Source organism: Echeneis naucrates, chromosome 22, assembly GCF_900963305.1.
Source record: "Echeneis naucrates chromosome 22, fEcheNa1.1, whole genome shotgun sequence".
NCBI classification, from domain to species: domain Eukaryota; kingdom Metazoa; phylum Chordata; class Actinopteri; order Carangiformes; family Echeneidae; genus Echeneis; species Echeneis naucrates.
In genome coordinates this window covers 7,171,244-7,187,349 of record NC_042532.1, presented here as the reverse complement: position 1 = coordinate 7,187,349, position 16,106 = coordinate 7,171,244, and the positions used below count along the sequence as shown (strand labels likewise).

Sequence of the window (16,106 nt, the reverse complement as noted above, 5' to 3'; positions counted from 1 at the left end):
AATGTTTGAAAGGCATTTGAATTATGGTGGACATAAGAATATTTGCATCATGTCTGTGGGTTTCCTTGGAACCAAAATTACCTTCATGAGCTGTGTCCACTGCTTAACATCCACTGATGCTCCAATTGTTAGTGCATTGTGCACTAAACTTCCTCAGAAAACTTAAATGCTCATGGCTTTTATGCCTCATATTTCACCTGCAAAGAGAATGCCTTTATGACAAAATACTTGTACTGTTTTTGTGTCCATCCTTTCTGCCTTAAATGCAATGCCAGTAAATTGCAGCTCTGATAATGGATTCTGTCGTTTGAAGAATGTAAGGTACATAAATAGAACAGTAATTAAAAGGCTGATTGGGTGAGTTGAGTCCAGCTGTAATCTCAGGTTGGTGTGAAGACATAAAGCAGCTGGTTGTATGTTGCAGCTCATTGGAGCTCTCCTCCCCAGACATCAGCTGAAAAGATGGATGACCAATAAAAGAAATGGATTTGCCTAGACACCCAATCTCCCGGACACCCGCCCACCCAAATGTTTGCCTGTGAATCTTAGTTTTGTTGTCTGGAGTGCAGCTGTGATTCTCAGACCTTTCCAAACTTTTTCTATCTCACATTTATTTATTTGGTTGTCATTAGTTAACAAAGCATGCAGCTATACTACAGTGATGTTTAAGGACAGTGCCCAGTGCTCAAAGGAGAAAGGAAGGACAGATGGCTGACATTCATTATAGCCTTCCTCCATCATTTTGCATCTCCCTCCACAGCTGACCTGTGTGCCTGTCGTTTTGGGATTACAGTAATGACATGATGATCAAAACTATTTGTGAAGCATTACAGCTTAATTTAAAACTCTGTTTTGCACCTGAGACTGACAAGCGAGACTGATGACTCACTAACATGGGTGTAGAAGACTCTAACAGCAGGAAATGACTTTCTTCTCTGTCTATGTGAGTCTGTTTTTAATATAACTTACAGCGGTTGTGCTGAGGTTTTTTAACAGGTGTGAACACTGGGATTGTAACAGCTTTAAAAAGCATAAAGGAATGGCATTATTTTGGTGGAGCAGCATAGATGTCCACTGTGCATGATTAAGTTAAATTTCATGACATTTATCAGCGTCTTACCTGCACAGACACAACGGGGCTGTATTTGATTATGTGCAGAGCAGTTGGATCGTGAATGCAACAGGCTTTTGCAATGCCACAGGTTTTTTTTTTTTTTTTTTTTTTTTTTGGGGGGGGTTAGAGAAATGCTAGATTGAACAGTTTAAATCGGATTGCTGTGGTAGCTTAAGGGTTTAGTGCAGATGAAGTGACATGATGGTCCCCCTTTATCTGTGCAGACTATAAGGTCTTAGTGTTTTTATTCAAGTATGCGTGCCTGTGTTTTTCTTTCAGAATATCGTATTGCACGGCAGACAAGATGCATGACAAAGTGTTTGCTTACATTGTCCAGAGCCAACACAATGAGACTCTTGAGTGCCATGCCTTCCTCTGCACAAAGAAAAAAATGGTGAGTAAATTAGTTTGTACAGTTTAGTGATCTCAGAAGTACATAGCATGCAAAAGTCGGCTATTTACATAACACACAACTAGAAGGACATAACACAGTCTGAAACCACCTGGTTCTAAAAGTTGAATAAAAGCTTTACGGCTAATATCGTTTTTATATTAAAGTATAGTTCAACATTCTGGAACAGGCAGTTTTTCAATTACTTATTGAAATGCATGCAAAGTTTAATAAATGGGTTTTGGAGCTTTTGGTAGGTGGATTTCTCTTACATTTGGACAGAGCCAGTCAAGCTGTTTTCCCTGGATTCTAGTCATAATCCTAAATAATTTTTCCACTGTATGTGGTTTTATATTTAACATACAGACCAGAGATGTATTGGTCTTCAAATGTAATTCTTGGCAAATGAGCGTCTTTCCAAAATGTCAGACTATTCCATCAGTGGCTCTGGTTACACACGAATAAACATAGTAAAATGTACTTCATTTCTAAAGCTACCAATGCAGACAATAGATTCTTCTTACAGTTAATTAGAAAAAAAATGACTAAAAGCTAAATACAGTGAGACTGAATTTAGGTTTAGCTCCTGGCTGTGTGCCAAGGGAACAACTGCACTGCCACTTTGAGCCACTCTTTATTTGCAAATGTCCAAGTATGAAGTCAGGCTAAAGTCAGAACATAGAGGTTGTCATCCCTCTCTTGGCGTTCCCTCCATCTCTAGGGATTTGCAGAATGGGTGAACCACTCCCTCTGCTTCCTTCCCCTCACTAATTTAGTTCTGGTCAAAAGGCCACGTATCCTCCCAGTTACATAAACAACTTGTCATGGAGCCCCCACGTTTAGCTTCCTACTTCAGGTATCTGTGAAGAAACTCGTGTCAGTGGTCAGTTGCATCAAGCATATTTCATGTTTTTGGAGTTTTTTCTTCAATGGATGAGATGCATATGAATGTAATGTATCTTCCTTTGCTTTCTCTGTATCTCTCTGCTTTGCACGTGCCTGTCTTTCCCAACAGGCCCAGGCGGTAACCCTCACAGTGGCTCAGGCTTTCAGAGTGGCATTTGAATTCTGGCAGGCTGCAAAGGAAGGTAAGCATGGTCGACCTGCCAACCTGAGTATGGCAGATGAATGAAAAGGTTTTTCTTTTCTTCAGTGTCCTCTGTTTTTGTTTTTTATTCTTATATGTACAGTATACAGCGATTAATTTTTTCCTTAACTTGGACACCTTGGAAACTAGGGGTGGGAACATTTTACTATCTCGATTCAATTAGATTCTGATTTTTGGGGCTACGATTTGATTCAAAATTGATTTTTCGATTCAAAACGATTTGAATCATGATTCAATGATTCCTGCTTCCATCTATAGGTGTGTAAAGGATTCACATAATCTACTAATCGAGACATTAAAGTGTCTTTTTCACATTTATTAAGTTTTTTTGTGTCAAGCTTGGTCTTCCCAGGCATTCGGTAAATGGGGTCCTATAAAACCCACAATCACGGAATTAGACATTAAAAACAGAATTCATTATGAATGAATAACAGAACCGGCCGACATTTTACATAACACGTTTTGGGTTTTTTTCCAGAATAAAAAGGATCATATCTGTCTGTCAAAATGCTCCACGTGGGTCACAAATGAATGAATGAATGAATGTAGGAAGGTAGGAAGATGGTTACTTGAGCGTAGTGGGCGGGGTTCGATTCCCAGTGGGGGCTCCTGAACATGTCTAGTTTAATTGGTGACTTGATGTAAATGTATGTGTTGACCTGAGGAGCATGGTGGCGTAGTCGCCCTACAATAAAAAGGAAAGAACCAATAATTGTTTAATTGATGACAAGTGATGGACTGGGCTACAGCAAGGAACGGTGACCCCCCCAGGTCCTAGATCGGACCAGACCAGACCAGACTAGAGATGTGACCCTTCCAGAGACCAGACCAGAGACCGGCCCCTTACAGAGAGTAGAGACTAGAACAGACCAGAGACTGGACCAGACCCCTCCAGACCAGACTAGACGAGACACCGGACCCCCAGAGACTAGAAACTAGACCAGACCAGAACTCTCCAGAGACTAGAGACTAGACCAGACCAGAACTCTCCAGAGACTAGAGACTAGAGACTAGACCAGAAACTGGTTCCCGGTCTTTTTTCAGAATAAAGAGGAACGTATCTGTCAAACGAGAGTCACTCACTGAGCTTAACACAGAGAGGTTGACTATCATGTACTTCAATGGAGATGTCAGTAATTGTTGGAAAACCAAAGAGCATGGGGATAGAAGAAATTAAAAAGTTTACAGTGGATTTGATATGTTCACAAAAGTTGTGAAACGTATGTTTAATTGTTTTATTATGATTTTGCTGAAATGTGTGGAAGCATTAAAGTTTTCAGTTGTAACTGAAGAAATTGTCTCTATTTCATTACTTAAAACACTGTGCCAGGGTTAAATTTGCGTAAAATGCTAAAAAAGCAATTCTCAAAAATTTTAAATTGAGGAAAAAAAAAAACATAATAGCAAAAATTAAAACGGAGTTTGGGAAAAAATAAAATAGATTTTATAGGACTCTAGTTAAAAACCAAAATGAGTCTAAATCTTCGCCTTCAATAAGGACGGTCAGTTGAATCTCTCTTTCCTCCATTATTGTAGTTTCCTCCTTGTTGTGGTGCTTACTGTGCAGCGTATGTTCCAGAACTAGGTCCGTGGTGATGTCAGGACGTCCCGCATACAAAATGGAGGCAGACAGCCTGCACATTTTTTTTATTTATTTTTTTTTTTAAATAGATTTTGAGACATTTTAAATCGATTCTGAATCATAGTAAACGATAATTGCGATTCTTATGACTTTTTTTTTTTTTTTTTTTTGGCACACCCCTGTTGGAAACAAATATTTTCCGAGGTCTTCCTGATTTTGACCATCTTCTACAGAGGTCATGTTAACTACTGGAAAACTGTTTTCTTGCTCCTGCCTATCACTGTTGTCCTCCTGTCTTACACACACACACACACACTTGCATACAGTGGAGGAATGTCTCCATTGATTGGACCAGTGTCTGAGACTCTTTACTACAGTGACACCTCTTTATTATAGAGAACTCAGTCATGGTTAAAGATTCATCTAGGTATTGACATGGGGAGGGGTGGAGAGGAATTAAGGTTAGCATGGGGGAGAGGTAGACCGAGTTAAGTAGATATTTCCTATTTCTTTAATGGTGGGAGCAGGACTTGTGCATAAGAACAGGGAATTCCTCTCGATGCATTTAATATACGTTCTTTTTCGCCTCATGATATACTGTTTATATTTTTATTTTCTTGAGGTCAAACGTAAATAATTTACCTGTTTGAATTTGCGAGGACTTTTAATTGCTGTATAGGGCAAAGAGATATCCAGGTACCACTGTGAGCATAACAAGCAATGGAAGTGCTGTGTAAGGATGGTGTCACACATTCTTTTGTACAGCTCAGCAGAACATAAATGCAATGCACTGCATGTGTGATCTCAGTGTAAATTAGCTGTTCTTTTCACGTTATAGGGACTTCAGCATTACCACTAACCCGCTTCCTATCTTCCCCATATTTTACATGCATGTTGCTGTGTGGGTGTACTTTGAATTGTATGATTATCCATTGCTATGGCCTGTCTTGTTTTGCACCTGGCACCTTAATCCCCCCTCACCCCACACCAGTCATTATTTTATTCTCCCGCTCCTCCCCCCATTCCAGCACTTGCTTCTGTTGATTAAGAGGTGTAAGGATGAGAGCAAAGGAAACAGGGGGGATGGGGATAAGGAGCGAGGGCAAAGAGGATGAAAGACAGGGCAGAGAGGAGTGTTGGGATGGCAAGTGTGTAAGAGAGAAAGGAAAATGATTGTATGCGTGTGTCAGTGGGAGCTCACCCTCCTGACAGATTGAATGTTGGTGCCATTGATTCTGTCTTGTGAAGGCGAGGTTATTTATTCAGTCCTTCAGAGACATGCACTCACACTGTATGAACATTCCTACTGCCTTGTTCATTTACTCCACATTTTATACGTTGACTTCTTGCTCTACTGTGATGTTTTTAAGGAAAATGTTTTAATGTGTGCATATTTCCATTTTAGGAGTGGATTGTTTTTGCCAAGATCAAGGCCACAGGCCCCCATCTCATGCCTCTTCATTTGCCTTTTTGTATTTTTGAGCTGAATATAAAATTTGTAAATTAGTGCATCCTGCTTCCTCATCTTTAACCTTACATTTTTTCTCACACACTTCACTGCCATGTGTTTTTTTTTTTTTTTCTCTCCTCTTTCTCACTGTTCTTAATACCTCCACGTTTCCATTTTCTCAGTGGGTCTAGAGTTTCTCTTTTAATTTGCAAAACTGCTTTCGTATAGTTCAGTACAGTATCACTGATGAAGAACAGCTGATGCCATAGTTGGTGAGAGGTTATGGAGGGAAAAAGGGAAATCTATTTTTTCAGATAGTAGTGGCATTCTCTTGTGACATGAGAAGAAAGGGAGATGAAAAAATCCTTTTGAGCCTGTTTCATTAAAGTTAGAAGACCCCTTAGGATCAGGGTAGAAGGAAGAGTTATCAACTGTATGTCTGTCTAGTTTGCTTTAGCTTCTCTCAACCACCCACAGTGTTTCTCCACAGATCACCACGCGTTCCTGACCTAAATTTCTCCTTAAATTACTGCACCCATCTCTGTTCATAAATATGTGTTGATAGAATATTCCCTGTAAACACTGCAGATAGCTTTGAACTTGCATATCTTTTACGCAGGTTCCATGTTTAGTAGGAATTTGATGCTCCAGTCAGGCTGAAAACTACACACAGGAAAGGCCACAGGGACACAACAGATAGCTGGGGAAATTTTTGAAACACTGCCATCACTAAGCTACCTGGGCTCATGGGAACTGAGATATTTTTTTTCCTTCTTTTTCAAGAGATGTTGTTCACAGATAGATATTCAGGGAGAGGAGGTATTTTTAAATGCCCAATTGTTGTTATGATGATGATGAGAATTGAAAGACTAAGCCTTCATAGTATACGGTCTACCAGGTGTGCTGACAGGGTGTCCCTGTCACGGTAATGTCTGCTTTGAGCAGCATCACATCTCACTCTATCTAAGGAGTAGCCCTGCTTTCTGCTGAATACAAGCGTAGGCAGCGCCGTTAGTTAGCCCCAAGTCAATCCTGAAGTAAAAGTGTTTTTAGTGTTTAGTGAATTAACTTTCAGCACAACTCTGTAGACTAACTCTGACATGTTTGATAAATAGTCCTTGAAACAACTCTATGAGATCATGGTATAATAGAGCAGTGTCTTGCACAGTCAACACAATGAAAGCTGTTTTCATTTGCACTTAGTAACCTGCACTGCGTTCTAAACCTCTCTCTTAGAAGGTGAGTATGTTTAGAGTGAGCAAAGCCTATTATCCATTTGACCCAGATGCCATGCCTACACTATTTGAATGCTGCGGTACTTATTGCTATGTAAAATCTGAATTGTGTTACTGTCTTTGGAACCCAGGCAGGCCTATTAAGTTTCAGGTGATAGGTGGCTTGAGTAACGACCTTGACCTTTTGTGTCAAATTGCTGCTGCCAATTTGTTTACAGACATTATATGCTTGCTTAGTGAAACCTTTTGATACACACACTTTGATTTGTTAGAAGAGTAAACAGCCCCTTTGCGGTAGCACTAAGAGGTCATTCTTTTGGTGGTTATAAGTTCCTGAATCACAGCCACACTTTTCTTTTTGTCTTCCTCCAAATCTCATCATACCCCGCACAGAGAAAGAGAAGCGAGTGAAGTCAGGTTCAGAAGGGGAAGGAGCCAGTAACTCTCAGTCTGAGAGCTCAACTAGCCTGAGCAGCCTGAAAGGGGGAGGTGAGTCATGTCACCCATCATCACATTGTTCTCTATCTCTCCCTTACCGTTCTCCGTGACTGCAGTTGTAGCCTTAAGGGAGGGGAGAGTATTCAGCGACTTGTCAAAGGTTGGCCTATATTGAGGCCTCAGGTCAGCTGACACAATCTGCATTTTCTTGGTTTTTCTTTCTCACTAACATCTTTATAATAAACAGCAAATGACATTTCAGCTGATTATGTTTGATGATAATGGCAATGATGATGCCTTGCTGTGTTGGGGGTCCATTAAAAGCAAATCTTAGTTCAGCCACCCCCTTGACATTTTATGATAATGGAGAACTGTTTATAAGCATGCAGTGTGCCTTACTATGGTTTTGTAGAAAGCATGAAAAAGCCCTAGATTTTCAGTGACCTCGTTATTGCATCAAATTTGCAAGATTCGTTGACTTAAGTCACAGCTCATGCCTGCAAAACATTTAGTTGACATCGACTGAGCCAGACAACGTGAAGGCATGATTAGCTTCACATATTGTCCACAGCCTAAGCTGAAATGAGATGAGGATCGTCCTATTGCCAGTGGCTCAGTGTGTATACACTTATACCCCATAATGCTGTCATCTTTGTTTGTTTGTGTTTGTGCATGTCTTTTTCCTGTCATATTCTGTATGCCAGAGGCCACTGTTAGTTTCCACTGATCTTTTTTTGTACTGGAGGTTTTAGTTTGAGACCAAGGTTTTTTTGTTGTTGCTGTTGTTTTTTTTTTTGTTTTTTTTTTCCCCCAGCTGAAATATCTGCTTTGCACTGAGCTTCCTCCTCTGCCTGCCCAGGTGGCCTTCAGCCAGAGAGAGATCTGTCTAAATCTGCCCTGATACTTTATGTAGGGCTTTGGCCCGGAATGTGTTGCATTTTATGACCGACACAGGTTTTAAGTTTGATCCCCAGTGAGAAGAGCCAACAAAGTCGGACTTGGAAACATATTCTAGTAGTAGAGAGGCTCAGTCTACATTTTTGGACTAACATTATCCCACTCACTATTCTGTCGGTCATTTAGCTGCCAGTTTACGGGATTTCTGTAAAGCAAATTGGTGTAATTTTATAGCAGAGCAATACACAGTGTGGCACAAGTATGTGAGTGCCTTCTGAAACGGGCTGAGTATTTCTGTCCTGACAGTGGGCTTCACTGCCTTAAAGCAGTGATTGGGGACAGCAGAGTTTTAGAGCTATCACAAGGTTACATTTATGCACCCCTCACTGTGACTGATCAAATAGCATACCACTGAGTCACAGGGACTCTCAGCTTCAGCAGTGTTGTCAGGCATGATTCAGCTTTATCCAGGAGACATGATACCCTCTGCTCGCTCCCAGCACCAAGCCTTTTGCAGTGGATACAAAATATAAATGTCACTTTTTCCTGTGTTTGATTGGCCTCAGCTTTTTCTACTTGACCCTCTTTCTGATACTGTCACTAACTTATTTTGTCTGACATCAATCTAAAACCATAAGACATTTAATGAGCAGATTGATTAATTGCACATTGGCAGCAGCCTCAGTTAAATGTGGTCAGGTGTTTGCCAGAAGCTCATTTCCCCATTTACCTTTACAAAAGCTGTTGACTTCTAGAAATTAGTATGAGACAAACCCAGAGCCTTCCCTTTTTTCCACACAAATGACAGTCCTAGTCCCATAACATTTCCCTCTTCATAGCAGCAGAATACTGTGAATGCCTTCGAGCTGGTGTTGACACACAGGACAGGTTGGAGCGAATTTCTTTTGCATGCTGACTCAGTTGTTTATGGGTCTTTTGAAGAACATGAATGTTGAGGAAAAGGCCAACCAAGGATAACCAGATTTAACCATTAACATGTGAAAAGCAGAGCTGGGTTGTGTAAGCATCAGACAAGTCATTGAGGTTTCACTGTGCTCAATAGTCCACATTAGTTAGGCTAAAGACAAGATAGGAATTGGGGTAGACATACACTACTGATGCACATTTATCATCAGGCAGGGCCATTACAAACCAGTCCTGTTACAGATCAGCAATATCACTGTGAAGTCAGGGTCGGGGGTGACTCAATGCTCTATTATCCCAAAGTGACAATCCACATTTGGCTGCTTTTAATGAGAAACATTAGAGCTAAAGCAGACCGTAATTAATATCATGTCATCACACTTACTGTGCATGCTAACATACAGCTGCATGACTGCAAGAGGAGCTGATCAAATGCTTATATGAAGAAAATGTATGTCTTCACTCAACTCACATGCTGTACATTCTTAAAACTACTAGGGAATTTGATGTCTTGGGGTATTTGAGAGGTTGCCTGTGATTTCAATGTATTAAATGGTTGCTTGGGTTTTTTTTTTTTTTTTTCTTCTTCTGAAATCCAGCTTGTTTGTTTCACATTGCAGAGGTAGCCACGGGGAAACTTCTAGACTTGGCTGAGGGAGCCAATGTGGTGCAGGTCCACTCAGGAACAAAGCAGGCTGAATCGGATCCCTTTGTGGTGCATAATCATGCAACAGAGAACAACAATACTGTATGGGTAAGTCAAGAGTCAGGCTGGTCAGTGAGTGTCTTCTGTTTAGGCCAGATAAGATAGGAGGAGAGGGATACCATGCTGGGAACTGATGGTATGGTGATGTAGCTGTGTTTATCAGGGTGGACTCTGTAGCTGCAGTGCTGCTATGCTGAGTTAGACAATAGGCCATTGAACACGACTGACTTAATCAAATGGTTGCATAGCTCGAAAGGGCGTGGGGTAGCAAATTTCCCAGATTAACCTCCCAAAGCCATTGTAGATTAGAGGAAAAGTGTTTAAAGGTGACTGCATTCATGTGTGAGTTTATTAACAATAACTGTTCACTTGTCTCTGAAAACAATAAGTTGAACTTGAACCAATATGTCTTGCGTTTTCTTTGGCAGGAGCTGGAGGATGGTCTGGATGAGGCTTTTTCAAGGTGAGAATTGGTGTGGATCTATGCTTCCCCGAGAACAGTGTCCTCTTAACAGCCACGCAAGCTGCTGTTCTGGAAATAGCCCCCTGTGGTCTGTAATAAACACTGCCTCCCCCTCTGCTCAGCTCATCCGGGTGCACTCCCACAGAAAGGAGACAGGCTCAGTTTCCAGGGCCTGGCCCAGCCAACACCCTCCCTGAGTCATGTTGCTTTTGTAGTCAGTTTGCCATCATTTCGGACCCACACACTGATTTCATTTGAGCCTTTTGAAGCCTATAATTACTGGACGGCGCTGCTGAGGGACACACTTTTTGGAATTTTATATCAGAAAATCATAAGAAATGTACTTTTTGCCACATAAGGAGAAAAGTTGAGTGAAATGATCAGGCTTTGTAATTTTCAGGTTCAAGGGTGCTTGGAAAGTCCTTTTTTGTTCAGTTTAGAACATCTTAAACAACCTACATGTCACCAACAAACTAATCAAGTAAGAATGGAGCTGCAGTCCAGTGGAATTGGTGTTCCAATTTAGTCTCTCTTAGCAGCACTATGCTCTGGGAGTCTGCTGTCAGGTTGCACAGCACACTGTTTAAAAAGATTTGTTTATGAACTGCCATGTTAGTGCATTTATTTTCTTTGGCTGTTCTTTTTATTGCCTCGGCTGGTTCATCAGTTATCCTCTTATTCTCTCACATCCATTTAATGAAGGAGAGATTGGGCTCCACAGTCCTTTTAATTAGGTGCTAAGAGGCCATTTTGCCCACTTATCAGATGATTATTTGTTTTGCGTACACTGGAATCATACCCTAATGCTGTTAATATTCCGCTCTCTGATTAATGAGGATGCCGCCACCATTAGCAGAAGAATCCACATTTAATTTCTGGACTTGCAGCAAGTAAAGTGACCTTAGGCCAGGGTTTGTGTCATTGTCTTCTGAAGCAACATGGGCTGACTCATGATTCCTTGATTGAGAATATGACTGTAGATAATGACTGCATCTGTATCAGCTTTATTTTACCTGAGTTTTTGTGTAGTACATATCCTTTTGCATGGAGGTTGAAATCAGTTCCAGACTTGCAGTTACTTTATAGTTGAGTTATTTTAATGTCCTTTCTCAACTATGTACATCCTGACTGAGCTTCCTCATATCAAAAACTATAAACAGCTGAGTTTAGTGGTCATGTGACTTAATTAAACTTGGAAAAACATGTCATACGCTTTCAACGCTGGGGAAAAAAAGCTTTTCTCTTAGCATTCATGTTTTTTACTCACTGATTATACTTTCCTTAATTTGCCCTTTGAAGTACTCAGCATGTAAACATCCTGGAGATCATGTACCATACAGCAAATTGATAACAAGACCAACAAGAGTTTTTCCTTTGAATTAAAGCGAGATATTTAAATTCTCTTCGAGCTGCAGGTTGTAACTGTACTGCAGAGAAAGTCAGCTTTTCTTGTTGCTATTTGAGAAACAGCACTGCCATCTGCTGGCTCCTGAGTTTGATTGCTGCTATAGATGTGAACCCCCTTCCCAGTGCCTGTTGATCAAGAGCAATAATAAATGAATGTGGTTTAAATATGGTTCCAGTCATGCAGGGAGAAATCTTACCTGTTTTTTATTTATGCACTTTTGTAGGTCAACTCTAACCACAATTACTTAGACATTAAGTCCAATCACCATCCTCTTTATTTAAAGAGAGAGGAGATCAAATTTTGCCTGACTTGTGATGTTTCCTTTGCACCCCCAGCCACAGTCTGGATAGTTTTGAATCCTACTCAGGTAACGATATCATATATGGATGTGGTCACTTCACCTCATTCTTCCTTAGCCAACCCAACATTCAAGCCTGCTCATCTGCCTGGATGTTAAATTGTTTATGGCACATAGTTTCTCATTTTCTTTTTAGACCATGACCCATTAACATAGCTCAAAATCTTTGTTTAACTTACTGAAAGGGGAAACCCATTCCCACTGTCACTCCACTGTTTGATCCATCTCATAAGACGAGGCTCTCTGCCACAGAGACTGGTCAGTCCTTCACTGTGTCCACATGTTCATCACAATGTTTCTTAGACCTCTGCTTCACACTCATCAGCTTTGCACTCTGTTAGTGCCATGACATTAAACAAGTGATGTTCTGATGAATGGAGATAGCGTTTGTTCTATACGTACTGCAGGTCTAAACTGTTACTGTAAACCATTTCATCACCACTTTTGGCCAGATGTGGCTTTGTTTTTTTTTTTTTTAGTATCATGATACTCTTCAGTATAAAGAGGAATGCCTCTTTGTTTAGAATTCATTGATTGTATGTCCACATATTGTGAACGTACTTTTTTTAAATGTAAAGAAGTGTTATAAGTAAATGTATGAATATTGCATGTTATTTTAATCATTACCCAGGTTTTATTATAAAGCAGTCACTAATCATTCTTCTTGTTTCCTCTGCTTCTCCAGACTCGCTGAGTCTCGCACTAACCCCCAGGTCCTGGACATTGGGGTAAACCCTCAGGACTTCAACACTGAAGAGTGCCTGTCCCCAGGCAAATGGGACCAAGAGGACACAGACTTCACAGCACAAAAAGACACTTTTGGGTGCTAATATGAAGTCTCTGCCAAGAAGGGAAAACCAGGGAAAGATGAGGAGAAATGGTGGTCAAAGAAGATGAGTAACAAAACAGACATTTGTGACATCCGTAAGGTTTCCCACCTACTCGCTGCTGCCAAGTTGTCTCACTGGTGCAGCCTAGCTGAACTCTGATGCACATGCATCTACAGAGGACGACAACATGAGCAGGCTGCTCCCAGAACAGGCCAAAGCAATAAAAACTAATTTCTCCCTTTTCTAAGGAATAACATGCAGTTATTTAATGTTTGTTACAGTCAATGTGTTACTTCATTTTTATGTCCAGTTTACCTGTTCATTGTTTGTGATGAGTCATATGTGCTTGTATACACTGCGTATGTGTATGGGTGTTTGTGTGCGCATGTGGATATATTCATTATATTGATGTTCAAATGGATGTTTGAGTTCCAAGGAGCTGAGTGAGAAGCATTTTCATGAACATGAGATAAAGGTCAATAATGGTGCTGTCACATATTTTCAAAATTTTATTTGCTTAGATATGGAGAAATGTAACTGGATTGGAGGTTAAGACTCAGTGGTGAACACCACTAATGCACTAGTTCTAATACTCTGCAAAACAATTAAGTTACTACCTACATGCTTCAAGGCATCACCCTTTTGTTGGGCGACAAAAGCTTTAATTAAAAGAAAAAAAAAGTATGCATGTGTTGGTCAAGAGTTTTTGTTTGAAAAATGGATGCGAACAAGGTGACAATCTTTGTATTGTTATTATTATTTTGATTTTTGTCTTTTTGTAATGCAAAATCTATTTTGCACTCACATTCATCCCAGTTTAAAAGCACACATTTCATGTAAGGGAAGTTAATGTCAAAATGCATGAAACTCTGATTTTGGCTTCTGTCCAGTGCCTCTATTCACTCCTCCCCTTTGTGCTTTTCAGGTTTTATTGTTTCATTTTGAATCAGGGTGGATTATTTATATTGAGGTGTTCAAGGATGATGACATGAATATGGAGCGGTTTTTCTTGACTTTCATATTAGTGTTTTCTTTGGTCATGACCCAGGAATTAACTCGGATTCCACACACCACATTAAGTCCAAGGGCTTGATTATGTTAATTACTGGCTATCTACCTGTTTATGTTAACTTATGTTGCATTTTTTTTTAGTTTACTTCACTCCAGGTATGGTTGGTTCCCTGAGTTATTTTTGACATTTTGGTTATACATGTATATGAATATAATTTAATTCATTAATTTACATAAACTTCAATAAAAGCAAAGTCTGTATGAGTGTAATTCTTATTCCTTCTAGACTAATAAGACTAATAATTCTAATGTAGATCTAATGGCTTGCCCTTTTTTTTTTTTTTTTTTTGAGGAAGTCCCAATCCTCAGACCAGCGTTTAGGTGTGAAAGAGTCTTCTGGAACAGGCCGGACCTACTGGCCTTTGGAGATGATTATCTCATTCAGACAGGTATAGATTCTCAGGTGATGGACTGCGATTTGTCGGCTGCAGGGTCCATAAATACAGCACCAGACAGCACGAAAATTGACACAATACCTAAGCCTCGAGTCTCCTCATCTGCAGATGTGCCTTCCTCCCATTTACATCCATCCATCAAGAGAACTTGACAGTTTTTCGGGCTTTTTTTTTTTTTAATGCTGACATTCAGTATAACAGACACCTAATCTATTCACCTCACTTGTTCATTGTCATCTACAGTGAAGTCACTGACCAGCCTGCAAAATTTTCTATTTCATTTTAACTTGCTGCCAGGTTCGTTCTTCCTGAAGGATAGATAGATAGAATAGACAACAACAAAAAAGACATTAAATAGATAACATTGACACACATTGTGGGTAATTGTTTGCACTTAATTATTCTCTACGTCCTGAGTACATTTCCAGTGGAGCACTGCTTAATGACAGTACATTTTCCCATCAGTGATTGGAAAATTGTGGCGCCGGTCCCCACCCAAGTTGAAGCGCGAGTATGAGGTATGAAGAGAATGCAGACTCCATGCTTGTCCATTGCCCCCTAGTGGCGGGAACGCTACAGTGACCAGAAGACGCGTGCTTCATGCGTGTAATACCTGATAGTCACACTCTTCCTGTCACTTCCCCGCTTCCTCCAGCAAACGTTTGCAGTAAGGTGGTGCCAGGTGGTTCACCGTCATCGGCAAGAACCACCATTCAGACTTTTCTCTCTTTCTTCCTTAATATAATGCCAAGTTCGTGTTTTTATTTTTATTGTTATTATTTTTTATGATATTTTTTAATCTTAATTAAAATTAAAATTTTGCTTGTTTTTCTCTGAGATTTGACTCCTTTTTGTTTATTTGTCATATGTTGGAAGTGACGGTGTCCGGAGGGGCGTGGGCATGAAGTCGGCCAACACGGAGTGCATATGCGCGTTCATTCATAGGAAGGAGCGAAGGAGATGGCCGGCTGCTGGAGAAACACCGCTGTTCTTCTGCTGTCTCCATGTAAGTAACAGTACTGTGAACTGACGTTAGGGTCTGTAACATGCACAAAGACTAGCTGATCGTTTGGAAGCCGCATCTGTATGCTGAGATTGACTTTCGACCGGAAGAAACAAACCAACTGAAAGTTTCGCCGCACAGTTAGTTTCTCCTCCTTCAGAAGAGCGGAGGTTTGTTGTTTGAGTCTGTTTTCCCGTTGATGTGAGCGTTGATTGTGCAGTGCCGTACGATCACCGGCACACAGCGGGCTAAACCCCAGCCCTCCTGTGACGTGACAGGAGTTAGCGTGAAGAAACACAAAACTAAGATACAGCAAATAAAATAGGATTGGTGTTTATTGCCTGTATCGTCTTATTGGAGCCAACTTGCGCTGACCTAAGCCCATTTTGTCACCAAACATTTTTCCGCAGATTGTTTCATTTGCGCTGCACAGATCGTTTGCAATGTCACCGAGCAGCGTGATCAAACCATTTACAACTTCCCAGATGTCAACGCATCTGGATGCGAGTTCTTCTGGGAAGATGCAACCAAAGTAAGTTGCCGATTTTAGAGTAGTTGGACTCAGTTTTCTGATATGCAACCTGTCCGCGTAGCGTTGGGGGGGGCTTACGGATTTTAACTGTCTGTCGGTCACACAGACACACACAGACACGTGATCAATCCGAGCTCACGCATCCACTCTGCGCTCATGCAGTCTGCGGATGAGCAGGCGGGCGCATTCCGGCTGCAGCTT

At 40.7% G+C, this 16,106-nt stretch overlaps 1 protein-coding gene across 2 annotated transcripts in view; it reads left to right on the top strand.

Annotated features, from left to right (window-relative positions):
• Positions 1-14,176, top strand: part of ldlrap1b (low density lipoprotein receptor adaptor protein 1b) — a 30,602-nt gene extending 16,426 nt beyond the window's left edge. The window contains exons 4-9 of one of the 2 annotated variants that reach the window (XM_029494415.1): positions 1,394-1,508; positions 2,521-2,593; positions 7,274-7,369; positions 9,760-9,893; positions 10,274-10,308; positions 12,760-14,176. In XM_029494415.1, the coding sequence (XP_029350275.1) occupies positions 1,394-1,508; positions 2,521-2,593; positions 7,274-7,369; positions 9,760-9,893; positions 10,274-10,308; positions 12,760-12,904 (598 nt within the window). In that variant the 3' untranslated portion in view covers positions 12,905-14,176. The remainder of the gene's footprint in view (positions 1-1,393; positions 1,509-2,520; positions 2,594-7,273; positions 7,370-9,759; positions 9,894-10,273; positions 10,309-12,759) is intronic. The other variant, XM_029494416.1, reaches the window with a different exon arrangement.
• Positions 14,177-16,106: the final 1,930 nt, after the last annotated feature.